The sequence below is a fragment of the Phaethon aethereus genome (assembly GCF_964289735.1).
Source record: "Phaethon aethereus genome assembly, chromosome: 8".
In the NCBI taxonomy this organism is placed as follows: Eukaryota; Metazoa; Chordata; class Aves; order Phaethontiformes; family Phaethontidae; genus Phaethon; species Phaethon aethereus.
Genome location: NC_138584.1, coordinates 8,656,099 through 8,673,013, shown reverse-complemented (window position 1 = coordinate 8,673,013; position 16,915 = coordinate 8,656,099). Strand labels below are relative to the sequence as shown.

General features: G+C 51.4%; 2 protein-coding genes across 3 annotated transcripts; both read right to left on the bottom strand.

The window, feature by feature from the left end:
* Positions 1-1,985: 1,985 nt before the first annotated feature.
* UHMK1 (U2AF homology motif kinase 1) lies at positions 1,986-13,249 on the bottom strand (the record flags this gene model as incomplete). Of its 2 annotated transcripts, none has more annotated exons than XM_082002982.1 (8): positions 1,986-2,132; positions 2,604-2,692; positions 3,651-3,749; positions 6,942-7,018; positions 7,961-8,055; positions 8,854-9,045; positions 11,846-12,138; positions 12,937-13,249. In XM_082002982.1, the coding sequence occupies 8 exons, from the start codon at positions 13,247-13,249 to the stop codon at positions 1,986-1,988; spliced, it is 1,305 nt and encodes a 434-aa protein (XP_081859108.1). The 2 variants fall into 2 exon arrangements, with proteins under 2 accessions (XP_081859108.1, XP_081859109.1); XM_082002983.1 differs by having other exon boundaries at positions 12,964-13,249.
* Positions 13,250-15,668: 2,419 nt separating this feature from the next.
* LOC309407220 (uncharacterized protein C1orf226) lies at positions 15,669-16,727 on the bottom strand (the record flags this gene model as incomplete). Its single annotated transcript, XM_082002694.1, has 2 exons — positions 16,259-16,727; positions 15,669-16,161 (listed from the first exon to the last, which is right to left on the bottom strand). Exons 1-2 carry the CDS (start codon positions 16,702-16,704, stop codon positions 15,669-15,671), a joined length of 939 nt encoding a protein of 312 aa, XP_081858820.1. The 5' UTR covers positions 16,705-16,727.
* Between the last annotated feature and the right edge of the window lie 188 nt (positions 16,728-16,915).

Here is a 16,915-nt window from a genome sequence, read left to right as displayed (position 1 = left end):
AATGAATCACACACCCCATCTATGCGAAGCTGCTTTACAGCTACTGTATGCCAAAATAGCATAATTCCCAGAAAAAAGTCTGATCAGCAAACTGCACCTTAAAACTCATTGTGGGATTTCCCCCCCCCCCCCCGGAAAACCTGCCACCTCAAAGGCAACATAAAAATTCAGAGAGATTGGTCCTTTCTGGGGAAAGTTTGGGAAGGGCCACAGTAGACAGGACTCTACTCCAGCACAGAGGGGAACTTGGACTCGTGAAATGCTACAGACATTGGATCTCCTGATACGCTGCACACATGCGCACGGGGCAAAAATCAAGAGGAACTTTTAAGTGCAGGATTCCAGCAAGTCCAGCATCAGCAAGATGCAAAAAGGAAACTGCAAGGTAATTCAGGTGTTATTCCAGGGAAGGTCAGAGATGGTTCAGGCAGCTGCCCACAAGTATTTCAGCTGGAGAAAAGAATTCACAAGGGCTCTCCTCCTCACTAAAACTGGTACCAGGGCTGCAAGCCAAAATATGCTGGTCTCCCTCTACGTAGGGCTGTTCTGCACTGCACTCCCCAAGAGCAAAGTGCCCACCGCTGCAGGGAGAGCCTCTGCTGGATGTATGGGTTTGCACACCCCTGGGAAACAGCCTACCCCACACCAGCAGGTATGCGAGCGAGCTTCTGCCTGCGCACTGAAGCCACATGAGCAGAGAGATGTCTCGGGGGGGGGGAGAGCAGAGATGCTGCTCACCCAGGTTTTTTTCTCCAAAAGCAAATGGCTGTTGTCCCTGACACTGCAAAAGACCTTCTCCTGGCCAGTCAAGTCTGATGACTGACCGAGCCCTTCCCATACAGGGTCTCAGACTACCTCAGGCCCTTTGTGTAACCTGTGAAGGACCAAAAGTGTCAGTGCTTCTAATCTACCAATCTACAAATTTGGGTTAATGCAAAACCAAAACGCACAACACAGAAAAGCCAAGCATGGGACCTACAACAGACAAATATTTGTTCTTTTTTATAAGACTCACAGGGCAGGAGTCCTGCTGAGACACAAAGAATACTGCGTGCTATAGCACTCCTTTCCTAAAATATCACCTAAAGACGCTTACATATTACAGGTGATTTGGCATCAGAGCTAGGGAGCATCAGTGCCAGCACAGGGTATATGCTAAAAAGATGACTCCACACGACAGGGTTTTCACATCACCTCAGGCTACAAAGTGCTTACAGGTTGTGTTGGGACTGAGGCTGGCACTGCTCTGATGACATGTATCCACCATCAGTCCCTGCGCACCCCAGGCATACAAGCAAGTTCAGCTGACTGCAGGCAGCATCACCCAGACTGCCTAAGCCCAGCATGCCATCTGTGCCAGGTCAGATGGATGGCTCTTCTCGGGTCACAAGATGGCGACAGGGTAATGCCATACGCTCAGCAGATCTGATTTCACTGCCTCTATCTGCTCTATGTGATGTGAAGACTTAAAAGTCTTCCTGGTCTAAATTAGAGAAGATGATGCTTCTAGTTCTTTATTTACCATAGATATCAACAAAAGGCAGGGAACCCTTCCTCCTCTGCACTGGAGAAGAGCACATGAATTACAGGAAAGCTTAACAAAGAAACTCTCTCTCCAGAGCAACATCAAGTGCTAAAGCTAAGACTTTAAATGGTCTTGCTTCACTTAAAAGCGCTTGCCAAGATCCGCTCGGCCTCCCAGGCTCCCACAGTCACCACTCCTGCCACCCGAGCGCCCGCCGGGACAAAGCCACACATCCAATGTAAACGAGCAAGCACAACACACACACAAGCACACGCTGAAAGCCATCCCAGCCTCCTCTGCACATCACAAAGCAGCAGTAAACGTTTCAAAGCCCAGTTAAGTCCTTTGCATCTCTCCTTCACAGATGACTCAAAAGCAGGGCTAGGAAGCTCTTTGTACATTCAACTGTAAAACATGTGAGGAAGAGGAGCAAGACAACTCTCCTGATTGTTGCTACTGCCTACAGCAAGTTTTGGTACAGATATCCTCTCTTATAGGCACTCAGTGGGTAAAACGTAGCCACAACAAACTTGCCATCAAAAATCTTTCCAGTCAGCATTTTTTGGGCAGCTTTGGAATCACCAGCATTTGCATATTCAACAAAGACCTGAAAAAGAAAGAGGAGAAATAGGAGAAATAGGACTTCCAGTGCAGTTTTCCACCTGCCCTCTCCCACTCCTGCAACTGGGAAACAGCTCCCAAACAAATTTTTCGCCTCTATCTTCTGCTGAGCCCAGAGCAATGGAGCTAAAAAAGAAGGAGCTACACCTCTGAACTGGAGTGTCACCTCTTGTTCCTCATTTCTAAAGGCATGTTTGGTAAGGTGGGAGAAAGTATGATGACGCTTTACATCCTCAATGCTTTCTCTCCCACCCACTGGTTTCTCCCCTCCCACATCCTAGCTCCTCTGCTAAAGCTGTTTGGGGACCTCCCAGGTTAGGCAACCCTACATAACCAGGAAAGCCCTTCAAGATAAACAGCTATTTTTAGCACTGCCATCAGCCAGGAGATTTCCAGGAGCTGAGCAGCAGTCCTGAGCATACGTGGGAATACACAGCCTCTTCCCCCATTCACTTACTTGGCCTTTACCAGGATTCTCCTTTGGAATAAGCAAGGAAACCACTGGTCCATATTTTTGACACTCCTCCCTTATGTCTTCCAGGATATCTAAGAAAGGAAAGAGATGGTTGGCTTTTGCTTTGCAAACCAGGATGAGCCAAGAAAGAAAAGAAGGCCAGATGAACACATCATGAACACTCAGTCAACATGTAGTCTCTTCCTCTCAATTTAAAATAAACAATTGAGACATGCCACAGCAGAAGCTGACACTGCTTAATGGCCATATAACAAGACTAAGTGTCTGAACTGAGGCTCAGGAACACAGACCTGCAGGCAGCGAATCCCCAAGAGCAGGGCTTGGAGCACATGGACAGTGCTTTTCTTTGCACACAAAGCCTGGTCTGACAGTAGCTAAAACATTTGGGATTTGTGAATGCTTTTTTGTTGTTGTTGTTATGGCATTTGGAGGAGGTGAACTAAAGTAGCTGCCACAAACCCTGCTTTGTGTAAGCAGAACCCAGCCTTTTAAACTCATATCCCCAGAGCCCTGCAGCTTTTGCCACGCACATGGATGTGAGAGCAAGCAGAAATCCAAATTCCACCGACATGCCTTGCCACCTACCACGTATAGTTTTTATACAGTTTAAGAACTCCAACGAGATATTTCAGTTCTCTGCTGAGATCTTAGGTAAGTTCACTAACAAACTTCTGAGGATTGCTGGTACTGGGCTCGAGAGTCCTGCGCATGTCCAGCAGAAGCTCAGAACCACAAACACATTAGGAGGTCTGTGGGCATTTAACCAAAGAAGAAAATAAACTTTTTTATATTTTTTAAAATCTGGGATCCTTCAAGAACTCACTACAAGCTCTGCTTTCTGTCTCAATATCTTAGTCTATTCTCTGTTGGTGCAGTTGACCCCCTTGGTACCAAATCTCAGCTGAGCAGCTCTTAGTTTGCTGCTCTTACGCCTATTGCTCTTCTGCTTGCTCTCACATCCCCAACACCACACAAAACAGAGTCTGTAAGACAATATTGCTGTATGGGAATTGCATGGCTTGCACCAACCTTCATATTCTTCTTCACACTGCAGTGAAGCATCGCTCAGAACATTTAGCAGCCTCAGCACAGGCGTGGGGAGCATCACCAAATCTTCGATATGGGGAGCTGTTTAACACCCACAGAATTAGAGAAAAGAAATCAAAGTCCAAAGGAGCAAGAAAACAGGAAGTTGACTCAATACGCACTACCACACGCAAGCACTTACTGCTCTTTGCAGTACCGTTTTGCTTCTCTTCATTATTACCTGCATTTACAGCCTGTATTCTCCCTGTTTCCAACTCACCTGCACCTCTGCACTGAGGGACTCTTCCAAAGGGTTCAGTACACTCTGCAATTATACTGAGGCCAGCACCTGAAACTGCTTTTAAAATTACAAAGCTAGCAGAAATTAGAACTAGAGTTATGTCTACTTAGCTCAGGTTCAGAAATTGATGTGACCTGAAGAGCTGTGCTAGCTGAGCAAACCAGTGCATATATATGGAGAAGATGAAAAGAACTACTCTGCAACCTGCCTCTCCTGTTACTGCTACCAGACGAGCTGAAAACAGGCTGGCCAGCTTCTGTAACTCCAATTCTTAAGCTATACTAAGGAACAAGCCTCAAGTCTCTCTAGCATATCTTTCAGTTCTTCCCCAAACATCATGTAAGCCCTCCTCCCTTCAAAATCCAACTGCCATGCACTGTTTTGAAGACCACCACACAATCTTGCAACAGAAATGGGGAAAACTACCTAGTTACTTAAACAATGCAGTGCTATAGAATAAGGCATGGCCATAAGAGGGTGGCTACAAGGTGGCTGAGCAGTAATCCTGTGAACAACTTCACAGAAGCAGAAATAAAGCCTGCTGTCATGGGGCACTTGGCTCTAGAAAACAGGCAGCTCCAGGATGGCCTTGAACAGGGTTGCATGGATACTATTGTGGAAGAAGGGAACAGTCAAGGTGGACAGACTAACTCCAAACTACGAGAGTCATGTCCCAGAGGACACACAGTCCTCTTGAAACTCAGACCAGCAGGGACAATGTCACTTCTCCAGGGACAAAAAATTGATTTCATGTTCTTGAAAGGGACTGGCAGGCCAGTCATGACTTTAAGATCTGGGAGCCCAACTTGCAGTACTTGGAGAGTGTTAATGTTTTTATTTGTATTGGCACCTATAGTAGCCGAACACAATAGCTGTACCTCACAGTTCTCACACCTGACAATGAGAGAAGAGGGAGGATACGGCTCCAGTTCTCCAGTCTGAGCCCTCTGACTACGTTTGCAAAGATAGCAGGCTATTATTTCCTTGGAAATACTTTTCCAGTACAGCAGGTACACAATACGGATGAGGGAGCTGACATCTCTGCCAGGCACAGACAGAAGACATTGATTTCATAGTGCAAGAGGAGATGACAGGCAAGCACACGGACTATAAATCTCCTCCTGCCTGACATGGAAGAATCCTTATGAAAAGCTTAGAGGATGAAAGGTCTCATCAGTCTAGATGTTGCCCAGCCGACGCTCAGGGACAGCCCTTCAAAGAAACGTGCTTCAGATAACCAGGCATGTTCCAGCTCCAAGCGAACCTCTTGGACCATTCTTCCACAGACAACATCAGATGAACCAGGGACTAAAAGAACATTTAAGTGTCACCTCGGTCTTATATGTTGCCCCTTTTATTCAAGTAAGTCTGGCCATCATTTCACATGTCTTTCTTCAGAGAGGGAGACAAACCAAGCCTCAGGACTCAAAGCCACCTCGTCTTCCTGTAACCAAGTGACATGCATTTCTGGCAATACCCTCCTGCCCTAGGAGGTACTTTCTGCTGAGCCCCTCTGCTCCTCTTCAAAGTGCCAGGTGATACTAACCACATTGACAACACAGAGGAATGCAGCATGCAAGCAGCTCAGGAAAGAAGTTGGTGAACTGGAAAGTCAAGACTTGGCTGTAAATAATTAGGAAAGCCATTTTCAGCTGTCAGCTCTGCACAGAACCACCATGTCCGAATGAAAGGCAATGACAGATAATTTTCTGACTTCCTGGGAAAGCAACAGTAAATGCTTCTTTGTGCAGACAAGCTTATGTACAAGTCTGACAAAGAAGAGAACCAGGAACTAAGAAATATTGAAGCTGTTGTATAAACTTGTTGCACTAACCACAGAAGCACCTTCTTAGATACAGTTAGAGGTCTGTGTGTTTAAAACTAGACCAAAAAACACTACTAATGTACTACTCCCTCTGCTCTAAGCGATACTGGCTGCAAGGTTCAGCTCCTTCCACGGAAGGTGGCTTTGGTTACAACAGTCCCAGTTTCTGAGATGCAAGAGAAGTCTGAAAACAGGAATGAGTTTGTTACCTTTGCCTAATACACAGGAACGGCAGTATCTTGACGTGACCTCAAGAGGCAATACTTAACGTTCACTGCAAGGTACACCAAGCAGCTTAAGAAAAGCAGGGCTGAGATTCAAGGGAAAATGCTAGCCCAGCCAAAATCTGTATGCTTGAAGGATTAATTTACCCTGCAGAAAAGCTAGACACAGGGCTCTTCACTGGTGTTCTTGAAAGCAGACAAGCTCTGGAGAATGCTACCATGTTGTTTTTGGAAGAGAAAACAGGGAGGGATACGAGTGTAAACAGGGCAGTCTCAGCCCATCTTTTGCTGACAGCCTGCAACCCACATGGGAAGGTCCTGGGGAAACAGCACCATTTCATTAAATTGAAGAGAAAGTGCCAGATCAAAGCAACAGTGACATGTGTCTGTGACCTGCCACACAGGCACCAGAAGTGGCAGGCCAGTCACTGCAAAAATAGGCTCGCACCATGAGAACACACTGGGACTATCCGACCTGTGCAGAAGAGACAGCAGCAGATGCTACCAACAGCCACTGTCCCAGTCACTTGCATTCTTGGGCTTCTGAACTGGGAAACTCTTGGCGTAAGAAAAACCATCCACCTGCCATAAATAGTATACCGCACTCTTCAAAAGCACCTTAACGGTCACAATATTAGGCAAGTACCTTGGTTATTTTTTCCCCTCAAATGAATGCTCTGGGCAGTTTGACCTGGGCGGAATTTAGTGGGAGTCCAACCAGGGAAAAGCGACAGCCCGCAGGGCTAGAGGAGCAGGGCAGCACTGAGAGCACAGGCCTCGCTCTGACCTGCCTGCTGTGGTACTGCAGAGGGCTGGCGAGCACTGCAAAGAGCAAAGGAGCAGCAAGGAGGCCAGAACCAGAAACAACAGAGTTTAACTGCACTCTGTGCTGCTTCCGATATGTGCCGAGAAAGCCGCGAGCAGGGGCAACGTGCACAGCTTACCAAAGGGAATGCTGAAGAACGGGCTGCATAAAGCCTTCTCAGCAGAGGCTCGCTTTCCTTGGTCACAATGAAGCATGCTGGAAGAGAAGAGACACCCTTATGCTCTTGCAGGTGATTCCTGCATTGACAAATTCAACTCAGGCTGGAAGCCAGTACAGAGGAATGCCCTATCTTTGGGGTGCTTATGGTACAAAGAGAAGAGTGAGAAGCACGTCTTCCAATTCACAGCTGAAGCACACCAGAAGGATCTCTTGAAAGCATTTTGGGTATAGGCTACAGTAGGCTTTCCTTCTTGATGTCTCTCAGCACCAAATGATGGAAGTTGCTCACTTACAAGTTCACAAAGACTGCTGCATATTCCAGCTCCAGCTCCCCAGACCATTCAGCCCACACCTCAGGCACACATGCAACCTCATGAAAGTGATCACACACTGAGGAGCTCCCACATCTTTCCACAAATGGGATTCAAAGCAGCTAATTGCCCAGGGCTTGCCTGAGAACATCCCCTACTGAGCTTTACCAGTGGCTCCCGATACTATTTCTGCCAAGTTGTGTCCTCATTCACTCTGTAGCCTCAGAGCAGAGTCACAGGACAGCAAAAACCATCCCCTTGGCAGACCTCTTGGTAGAGAGCTGCACAAGTGCATTTGAATCTTGACAGCAGTGGAGAAGCAGCACTGTCTGCCTCCCTCCCTCATTTCTGACAACACTCCCCTAAAGCAGCAAAATCTCCATTTTTCTCCAAGTATAATCTCACTGTCAGGAAGTGCAAAGCACTGAAACAGCAAATGATGAACATGACTAATATTCTTTATGTGCTTACTCCAAACTGTGCCAAAATCAGAGGATCTGAAGCGTCTCTGCTAATGCTTACACTTGTTACTAGCATAGTGGCAGGGAGATTTTTTTAAAAAGAAAAAAAAAAATGTTAGGTGTGTAGGCACTAAGTGACCAAGAGCAAGGCATGAGACTTTACAGAGTACATCTTTAAGCAACAGTTAGTAAATATGATAAGATACCTTTTAATAAGGTCTCTGAGGTGATAAGCTGGAATGGCTGAATTAACCACCCCTTCACTGGCAAATATGCGATCAATGATGGCAGAACTGTTTGTCTGGAAAGAAAAAGAAAGAGTGCTTAGGGAGAAAAATAAAATACCAGTGCAAAGCTTGCAATATCCCATCATTTTCTGGACCGGATATAGAGGCCTCTGGTACTATGGCACTTTGTGAGAGATCCCCAATGCTCCAGCCTCACATGTTAAACGAGCAGGCCCACATCAGATTAAGTTTTTCCCATTTGCCTGTGCAGAAGCTGGAAATTTCCATATGCAGGCAAATTTGCTGTTACTGTGGATGTTATGATGCTGAAAGTATATTCTTACTGGGAAGGAGAGCACAAAACAAAACTATTTCATACAGAACAGAGCACAGTCAGGCTCCACGCTCACAACAGAGAGCCTTCCTCTTGTTTTCTCAGGATATAGACTTAAAAGAAGATCCTCAAATTAGAGCTAAAGTTAGACTAAAATCAGCAAATCGTTCCTCTGTCATTGTGCTGCTGAAGTAGCTGGCAGCCATCAGCCATCCATTTCGTTCTTCATTCTGTGCCGCACTATAGGGAGGGCAACTCACCTCACAGATCTTGGCAAGACACAGGCTCCAAACAGAGACTCCTTGGAACCCTCAGTGTTCAGTAACGTGAACACAGGCAGCATTCAGACATGCCAGTCCCACAGGGCAAGTGGGCCTTTAAGGCTCTGGAACCTTAATTCTCAAGGCAATAGGATTACAGAAACTTCCTGGAAACACTCTCTAGTTGCCAGGTGCTACCTCACAAATCCAGGTTACAAACAAGAAGCAGGAGGACTTGTTTGGTGCAAGGAAAAATGCCTGCAGCAGCTCTCACTCACCTTCCATTCCTGAGATTGGACTGTATGTTTCAGTTTCATTCCTGAGAACATTTCCAGTAAAACGATTCCCAGACTCCACAGATCCACAGCAGAGGTACACTCCGTCTCACTCTGGAGCCCTGCCTGTGCCAGGCAGTTCTGCAGTTCTGCCTCTGGAGCCCGATACCCGTCTGTTTGAATATATTTCACATCCTATGGAAGATCAAACAAGCACAAAAAGTTAATTTTCCAGATTCAGGTTCTCCGTTCTATCCTTAAATGAGTTCACAAAGGCCCTTCCAAATGGGTCACCAAAATGACAGAAAGCACCGTACAGCCATGTACAGTCATGTTAGGCAGGCACACCCCATACTGCTGTGTTGATGAGGAAAAAACCAAGACTGTCTGGAAGAGACAACATCTCCCAGCAAAACAGCAGGCATCCCACTAACATCTGATCTCTCTGAAAGGCAGCCCTGCTGGGAGGAAGAGGCTCGATATCACTACAGACTGGCCCGTTAACCTCTCATAAGCGCAGAAGACTCTAGAAGTTTCAGGATCAGGGTGAAAAATGCACAACATGCTCCCACGCTGGCTGCATGAGAGTACAAACAGCCCAGACTGAACAGTGAGGATCTGTAACAGCTTCCATTATTCAATGGATTCAATTCTGATGTTCTCTGGAACAAAACACTAAAAGAACGAAGCAGGCACCTAACGCTCAGACAAGGAAATTATCAAAGGCACTTCCCACGCACCTCTTCCTTCCCCCCCCGGCAGCCAGCAGTGCTGCAGCAATCAATACTGGCCCGGTTGCCACGGCTGGCAGAGTAAAATAAAATGCCTGCACGCTGCCTGCTTAAAAGAAAACAGGAAATTATAGAATCACACAGGTGCTGGCTGGAGGGGCTGCTCTGAAGGTCTCCAGTCCAGCCTGCTGCTCACAGCCAATACCCTACCAGTCAGTGGTGGCTTTGTCTAGCCAAGTCTTAAGTGTCCAAAGACAAACAGCATGCGGCGCCTTTTTAACATGGGAGGGCTCATTTTAGACACACTGCTGTGACTCAAGGAATGACAGAAGAATATGCAAATCTACTTCCTGGATAAGGCACAGGATTGGGAATTCTTCCTGGGGAATATATTGAAACCAAAATTATCTGGTTCTCTGACTGAAAATAAAGTTTGCAAAAGCCATTTTCAGGCAACAGAACGGAAAAGTGGCTAATGAACTTAAAAAAAAAATTGATACACAAATTGCTCATCAGCATCCCTCCTCCTATCAGCAAAGAGCAGAACCTCTAGCATGGCAAAAGCAGGAGTTCAGCAGCCCCACCAAACAACATTTAGAGATAGAGAAAACACCGTGGCCATTGCCAGCAGCAAAAATTGTGAGATGAAATTTCACTCCTACCATCTAAAGCATTTTGAGAGATGTAAGTGACCGAGACCTTGCTCTATGTGCGGCCATTCTCTGTTAAACAGTAACAGCAGGAAAAGTTATGCAAGGATAAGCTTGGCAGAGCTGTCACTAATGAAAGTAGCATAGTCGTGACTCCGATAAGGAAATCATGCAACGTGTGCTGCAAGGCAGGGGTGGTGAGGGGAAGCTGATACCCGGTGAACATTCAAAGCAGGGTCAGAAGGTTCACCCATATAGCCAGCATATTTCTGAGAAGAGGCAAAGGCAACTCAGCACAAAGAAAGCAGATTGGAAGGAACCAAACTGGAAGGAAATAAAACATCTGGATCAACTATTATGAGGCAACTCACAGAGCAAGCAGCAAAACACAGCCCTGAATTCAGAAAAAAACGTATCTGCATTAGACACAGGACACCAGGAGAATGTTTTTTGCTGATAGACAGCAACAGATTAGCAGCACAAACCAGCACTCAGCCAACAACATGGGAGAAGTGAAGAACAACATGGAGGAGTTGTTAAGAAGTACAGATATTAAAAACCACTCCTGCACCAAAGAATTCAGAGACAGGTCACCCACACAATCCTCAGATATTCACAGATCAGTGGGCTGTACCGTCAATACCAGGTAAACCAGTAAAGAAAGTATATGAATTTTAAACCTCTAAATGAGTAGAGTGCACGGAGTAGGGACAAGCCAGAACAACATGTACACAGAAAAAAATCACAGCTGCCCATCACCCAGTGATTAAAGGCAAATTTGCTAAGAGGCTACCTGATGAAAAAGCTTTACTGATATCCCTCACAGGTGTTACTGAGAGAGGGAGGGATGAAAAGAAGCTCTATCAAGTCAATGGCAGAACCTCCTGAGCCTCTCTGCTTTTCATCAGAGAATAAAAAGGGCAAGGACAAACTTACAAAACCCAGTATCATCAAAACAAAAAAGTGACAGCATGAAGAGGGAGTGAAAGCCCAGCAAACAGGAAAAGCACAGCAGAATAGGCAGAGATCTGCCCGTGTCAGTAAAGAACGGACACTGCCTACCCACAGCCAGAGTATGGGCTTTCGTCAGCACAATGACATGGGAAAGAAATATCGAGACTTCCTGAAAAAGGGAAGCTGCTGAAGATAGAATGAAATTAAAGATAAGCACAAGGACACTGCCAGAGATAATGCAATTGACTGGGGAGGCTGATGGCGAAGCCTGGATTACTACTACATATGATAAGGGATGATAAAAGGAAATTCTGCATATCTGGGTGCTCCCACGCGTCTGACTGCCTAAAAACTAGTAAGCTTTCCAGGAAGCTGAGACACCACTTTTTTCAGTGCATCATTAACTTTGGAATGTGTGGTCATGTGTAGCACAAAGGCTAAGACATCAACAGAAACCAGAGACATGCAAGGAGAATGGGAACATGAGCTTCTGTTTCTGGGGCCAGACAACACTTTAGCCTTTTCCACGAAACCCTCAGCATCAGCTCAGCTACTACTCTGATCAGATCATGCTGAGTTCTACACTCATGAGCCGAGAGCATCACAGACCCACACAACTCAACACAGAGCCAACTGTTTCAAGAGCAGCATGTTCCAAACCTGATTCCCCTCTTTGAAGCTAAGTCCAAAGTCAATGAGCTTAAAGCACTCCTCCTCTGCGCTCCACAGGATGTTGCGTGGCTTGAGGTCTGCGTGCACGTAGCCTTTGTGGTGCAGGAAAGCCAGGGCTTCGAGAACATCTCGGGCGCAGTGCTGGATCATCCACATGGAGCAGCCCTGGTTGCTAGAGTGCAGCAGCAGCTCGGACACGCTGATGTCCAGCAGCTCCAGCAGGAGACAGCGAGATGGGCCATTCGCAGAGTAGTGGTTGGTGAACACGCCGTACAGCGTCACTAGGGCGAGACACATTGGTAATGAGCAATTACATGGCCATCACGTTCCACTGCTCTCCACTACTGCCCAGAAGACCACAAAAGCTGCAGGAGGCAGCTCATCTGTTTCACAAAGTGTGATGCTCAGAGATGGGAGAACCAAACTTCAGAGGGAAGCGGCAAGGGAAAATCATCCATGTCACCCCTCAGGCTTCAGAGGATAGGCCAGTCTCACAACAACCCACCAGGCTCTGTTAAAGCGACAGGGCTGGGCACTCCTGCTCAGATGGACAATCTCTGGGCCATGGATAAGCAGGTCCCGGTGGGGAAAATGGAAGTCGCACCACTCTTTTTGGGACATGTCAGTCTCTTCCTGAGACAAAGCTAGCCAGTGGGAATGCAAGCTCTGCCTGGGTGTCTAGGTACATTACACACTGACAAAAAACAACTGGTGGTGGGTGAACCTGGGGGCTTCCAGCCTGATGGGTGGGCTTCCTCCCTTCCCAAGCCCACTCCCACTTACGCAGGCAGCCCAGGGGCTCCTGCCAGAGCCTGGCAGGCTAGCAGGCAGCACAGCTCTCACCCCTCGCAGCACAGGGGCGGCCCAGGCAGCCCTGTCCAGGGAGGACTTCAGGGTTCTCTGCCTGCAGCGCCCTACTCTGCCTACCAAGAGGGTGCCCCCCATCTCCTGCCCGCCCTGGGGAGGTGACGGACAGACCCCAGGCAAAGAAAGGGGTGGGGAACCCAGGAGCCTGCCGCGAGGGGGTTGGGAAGCGGGGCGGGGGGGGAGGGGGGGGACTACCGGGGCTACTGGAGGACGAGTGGGGGGTGCCGGGGTGCCGTTACCGATGTTGCGGTGCCCGCGAAGGTGCTCGAGCGCGGCGCGCTCCTTGCGGAAGCCGTACTCGGCGCAGTCGGCGGCGGGCGGGCGGGCGCCGGGGCGGCGCGCGGGGCCGGGCCGCGGCGGGGGCGGCACGAACTCCTTGACGGCGCCGGGGGGGGCCCGCGGGTCCCCGCAGCAGCGCACCCGGTAGACGGAGGCCGAGGAGCCGCTGCCCAGCGGCGCCTGCACCTCCCACAGCCGGCCCAGCGCCTCCAGCAGCGGCGCCGCGCCCCACACGCACCCCGACATGGCGCCGCCCCGCCTCACATCGCCCCTCGGCCGCTCCCGCTGCCCGGCCGCTGCCGCGCAATCGCCACCGGCCCCTGCCCCGGCCACCGCCGCGTTCCGGCCGCCATGACACCGGAAACGGGGCGGGGCGGTGGCGACACCGCCCAGCGGCCCCTCCCCTCCCGCGGGGCGGAGCCGGCAGCGGGGCGGGCCTCGCGCGGGGAGCCGTCGCCTCAGCGCTGCGGGGGTCCCGTCCCCGCAGCAGCGGCACCAACAAGGGGTCCCGTCCCCGCATCCCCCCCAGGGGTTCCATCCCCTCCGCCCGGGCACCCCGGTCCCGTCTCCGCAGCGCCAAGCACAGCAGGGCAGCCATGTCACCCTCAGCCCGGGCACCGCCGAACTACCGTAAGCCCCCTTCTCCCCGTGGCTGTGCCGCTGGGCCTGGCTCCCGGGATGGGGGTACCCTCTGCGGGTGTCAGGCCCCCAGCACCCCTTTTGGGGGATATTTCCCTTAACCCCACGGCTTTCACACGGCAGGCCCCACCAGCCTGTGCGATCACCCCAGGCCTGGCACTGGAGGGCGGCTTTCCCCATCTCCCCTCAGCTGCCGGGGGCCATTGCCTCACCCCTGGATCTGCAGCCCCCATGCAGGAGCGTCCAGCAGGGCCCTGGCCTTGTCACGGGGGCTCCGGGGCTATACCGGGCAGGTGCAGGTGGTTCCCTCTCATCAAGGGACTGGTAAGTGTCAGTGGATAAAAAAAGAAAAAAAGAATTTATTGTGCAATCTGCATCTTTTGTCCCAAACTACACACACACCCTAGACAACATAAATAGAGGGACTGGACCAGCAGTGAGGTTCCCTTGTGATCGGCCGGGCTGGAAGATGCTGGTTACTCAAGGAGGGCCTACAAGCCCTAGTTTCCACCAACATATACAATGCAATGTAGGTCTAGGCAGCATACACATATACATAGTCACACAGATTTCTGTTCGTGGGGTGGCATTGGCCACGCGCAGCGTGATCACATTATACACAGGGTATGTTATACCTCAGCACGCACTGCCAACTGGCGGCTGTCTCTGCACGGCTCCGGCGGCTCCTTTGCTCTTGAGCAGGGTCTCCCTGGGGGCTGAGCGCTGCAGAGCCACTGCTATGGCACCTGCCATGCCAATGGGCAAGGAGGCACGGTGGCTGCTCCCAGGGCAAAGGGATCTCTCACCTCCTTCCTTCAGCAGGACCACACCATGGTGGAAGACATTTCAGAAGCCCAACTGCCCTGTGTGGCCCAGGAGGAGCTGTGAGAAGAGGTGGCTCATCCATGAATCCCTAGCCTCCTCCAGCCCAGATCTGGTCTTTGGAGCTTTTCCTCTCAAAACCACCTTTGCAGTGAGGATGCACATAAAAGCTCTAAGCAAAGTGCCATCTCACAGCTGCTTCCTTGCACTGGCCCAGGGCTCCACAGGCTGGCTAACCTCTCCTGTAATTCATGGGGAAACAATCATAGAGCAGTATCAGAGGACCACATGGCTTCTTGTGTCCCAGTCTCGTGAAGATGCCACCGTCCCAGGAAATGAAGGAAAGCGGTGGCACTGGCCCACATGGAGTGCGCTGCCTGCCTGGGCAGGTTGGTTCAGTCCATGGTGGCTGGTGCGAGACCAGGAAACAAGCAGTGGCTGGGGCGGGGTCTCGCAGGGTCTCGATTCCCCACCAGAGCCCACTAGCCAGAAGTTGCATGGCCCCAGGCATCCAACCCTGCTCCCTGCCAGAGACTGTGCCACAAGCAGGTCTCCTGTGGCTGAGGCTCTGCTACAAACAGAGATGGCACTGGAAGGACTAACGCCAAGGGGCTGGAACCTGGAGAAGGCCTTGGAGACATCTGCCATCCCGTCTCCCTGGCACCAGGCGCTAAGTCTGGGTGAATGCGCTGGCACACCACAATGGGGTATCTCAGCAAGCACATCCATGTGAGCTGGGACATGCTCCAGGCTGGGGCTGCCAGCCCAGATGTGGGAAACCGTGGGAGATGCTGTGGGACACTCACCCCAGCACAGGTGACAGGGTTGGGGACAGGCTGGCATTTCTGCACCAGTGCATGAGGACCTAGGCTGCTAAGCAAGCCCATCCTCGGTCCCCAGCTCAGCATGGCCCCTGGCTGCAGACAGGATGGTGGCAACTTGGTGGGATGGGAGCTTTGCAATGGCAAGTGAACAGGCCCGGGATGGGGCTGCAGAAGCCATGGCAGGACTGGCTGTGCCCCTCCTGGGAATGTGGGGAGAAACGGGGTGTTCGTGGCTTCTTACACCCCACGCTGGGGCAGCAATGGCTCCTGCCACCCTAGGGCTCCCACTCTCTTTTTTCCTTCAAAACCAGGAAATGGCAGCAAGAGATGTGTTTGGGAGAGCCAGCCCCCACCATGCCCCCGTTGCAGCTCCCTTGCTGTTACTCAAAGGACAGCAGGTCAGGATGGGGCCCCTCCACCTCCCGGCCAGGGGTGCATGGCTCCGGCCGCCCCGTGCTCCCTGGTAGCTCACGCTCCAGCCCTGGTCTCCGGGCAGGTTTCTCTGTGTGGAGTGAGGTCTCAGTGGCCTTCTCACCCACTCGCCACTGGCTCTCCAGGCTGCCCTTATGGATGAGGTCGGGCACAGGGAGGGTGCCGGTGGACTGGTCCCCACTCGGCTCTGGGGTGCCCGTCATGCTGGGGACCCCAGGGCATTGTGGAGGGGATGGGTCCCTCGTCCCCAGCCACTCCTCTGCAGGGTCTGGGTGGGCAGTGGGCAGTTCGAGGGGCTCTTCTGTGCTGCTCCTGGGGCTGGTCCCTGCCGGCTGCGGCGCGATGAGCATGTCCTGCGGGGTCTTCAGGGCGCGCGGTGTCCGCTTCTTGGTGACAGGGGGCGGGGGGTCCAGTCGGGGAAAGGTGTCCAGCCCCACAGCCCTGCAGGCACAGAGGAGCAACAACATGCAGCCCCACGCTGGGGCCTCTCCTGCAACCAATGGCCCCGCCACAGGGTTCACGCCATGGGGACACTCACCCGTCCTCGCTGACTGGCTGTCCGGTGCCCAGCATGGCCCCGGCACTGGCGTTCACCTCCATCACGCCCACGCTGGGGAGGCTGGCCGGCTCCTTGCGGCGCAGGAGGTCATTCACCTTGGCCCCCATGGCCTTGCCCAGGTTGCGGAGATGCTGGCTGCCGGCGGGGCGGGAGGGCTGCAGCGGGGTGCCCACCGCAGCGGGGACGTGCTGTGGCCACGGGGTGGGTGCCGTGCTGGCGCTGGCGTTCTTAAACATGCTCTGGTCCACTGGAAGGGGAAAAGGAACAGAGAGGGGGCGTGAGCCGGGCTGGAGGGGGGACCCTGGCAGGGACGGCACGTCCCAGAGCTGCCTGCCGGCTCCCAACATAGCAGCCTGTGGGACACAATGTGGGGAACAGGGAGGTGGCTCCTGCCACCTTGCAGAGGCTGTGGGCAGCCTGGCCATGCCAGGGCTGCACAGTGCAGTGCGTGCAGCGGGGACAGCATAGGGTGAGACAGGGTAGCAGCGAGCCCAGGGCTCCACACTGGCACTGCCAACACACCGAGAGCGTCTCTTACCTGACACCAAGCGACTTGGGAAGCAGGTTGTGGAAAGAAAGAGAGAGAGAGAGGATTTACCAAGGGAATGGCAAGGGGACAGTGGGCCTGTCCTTTCC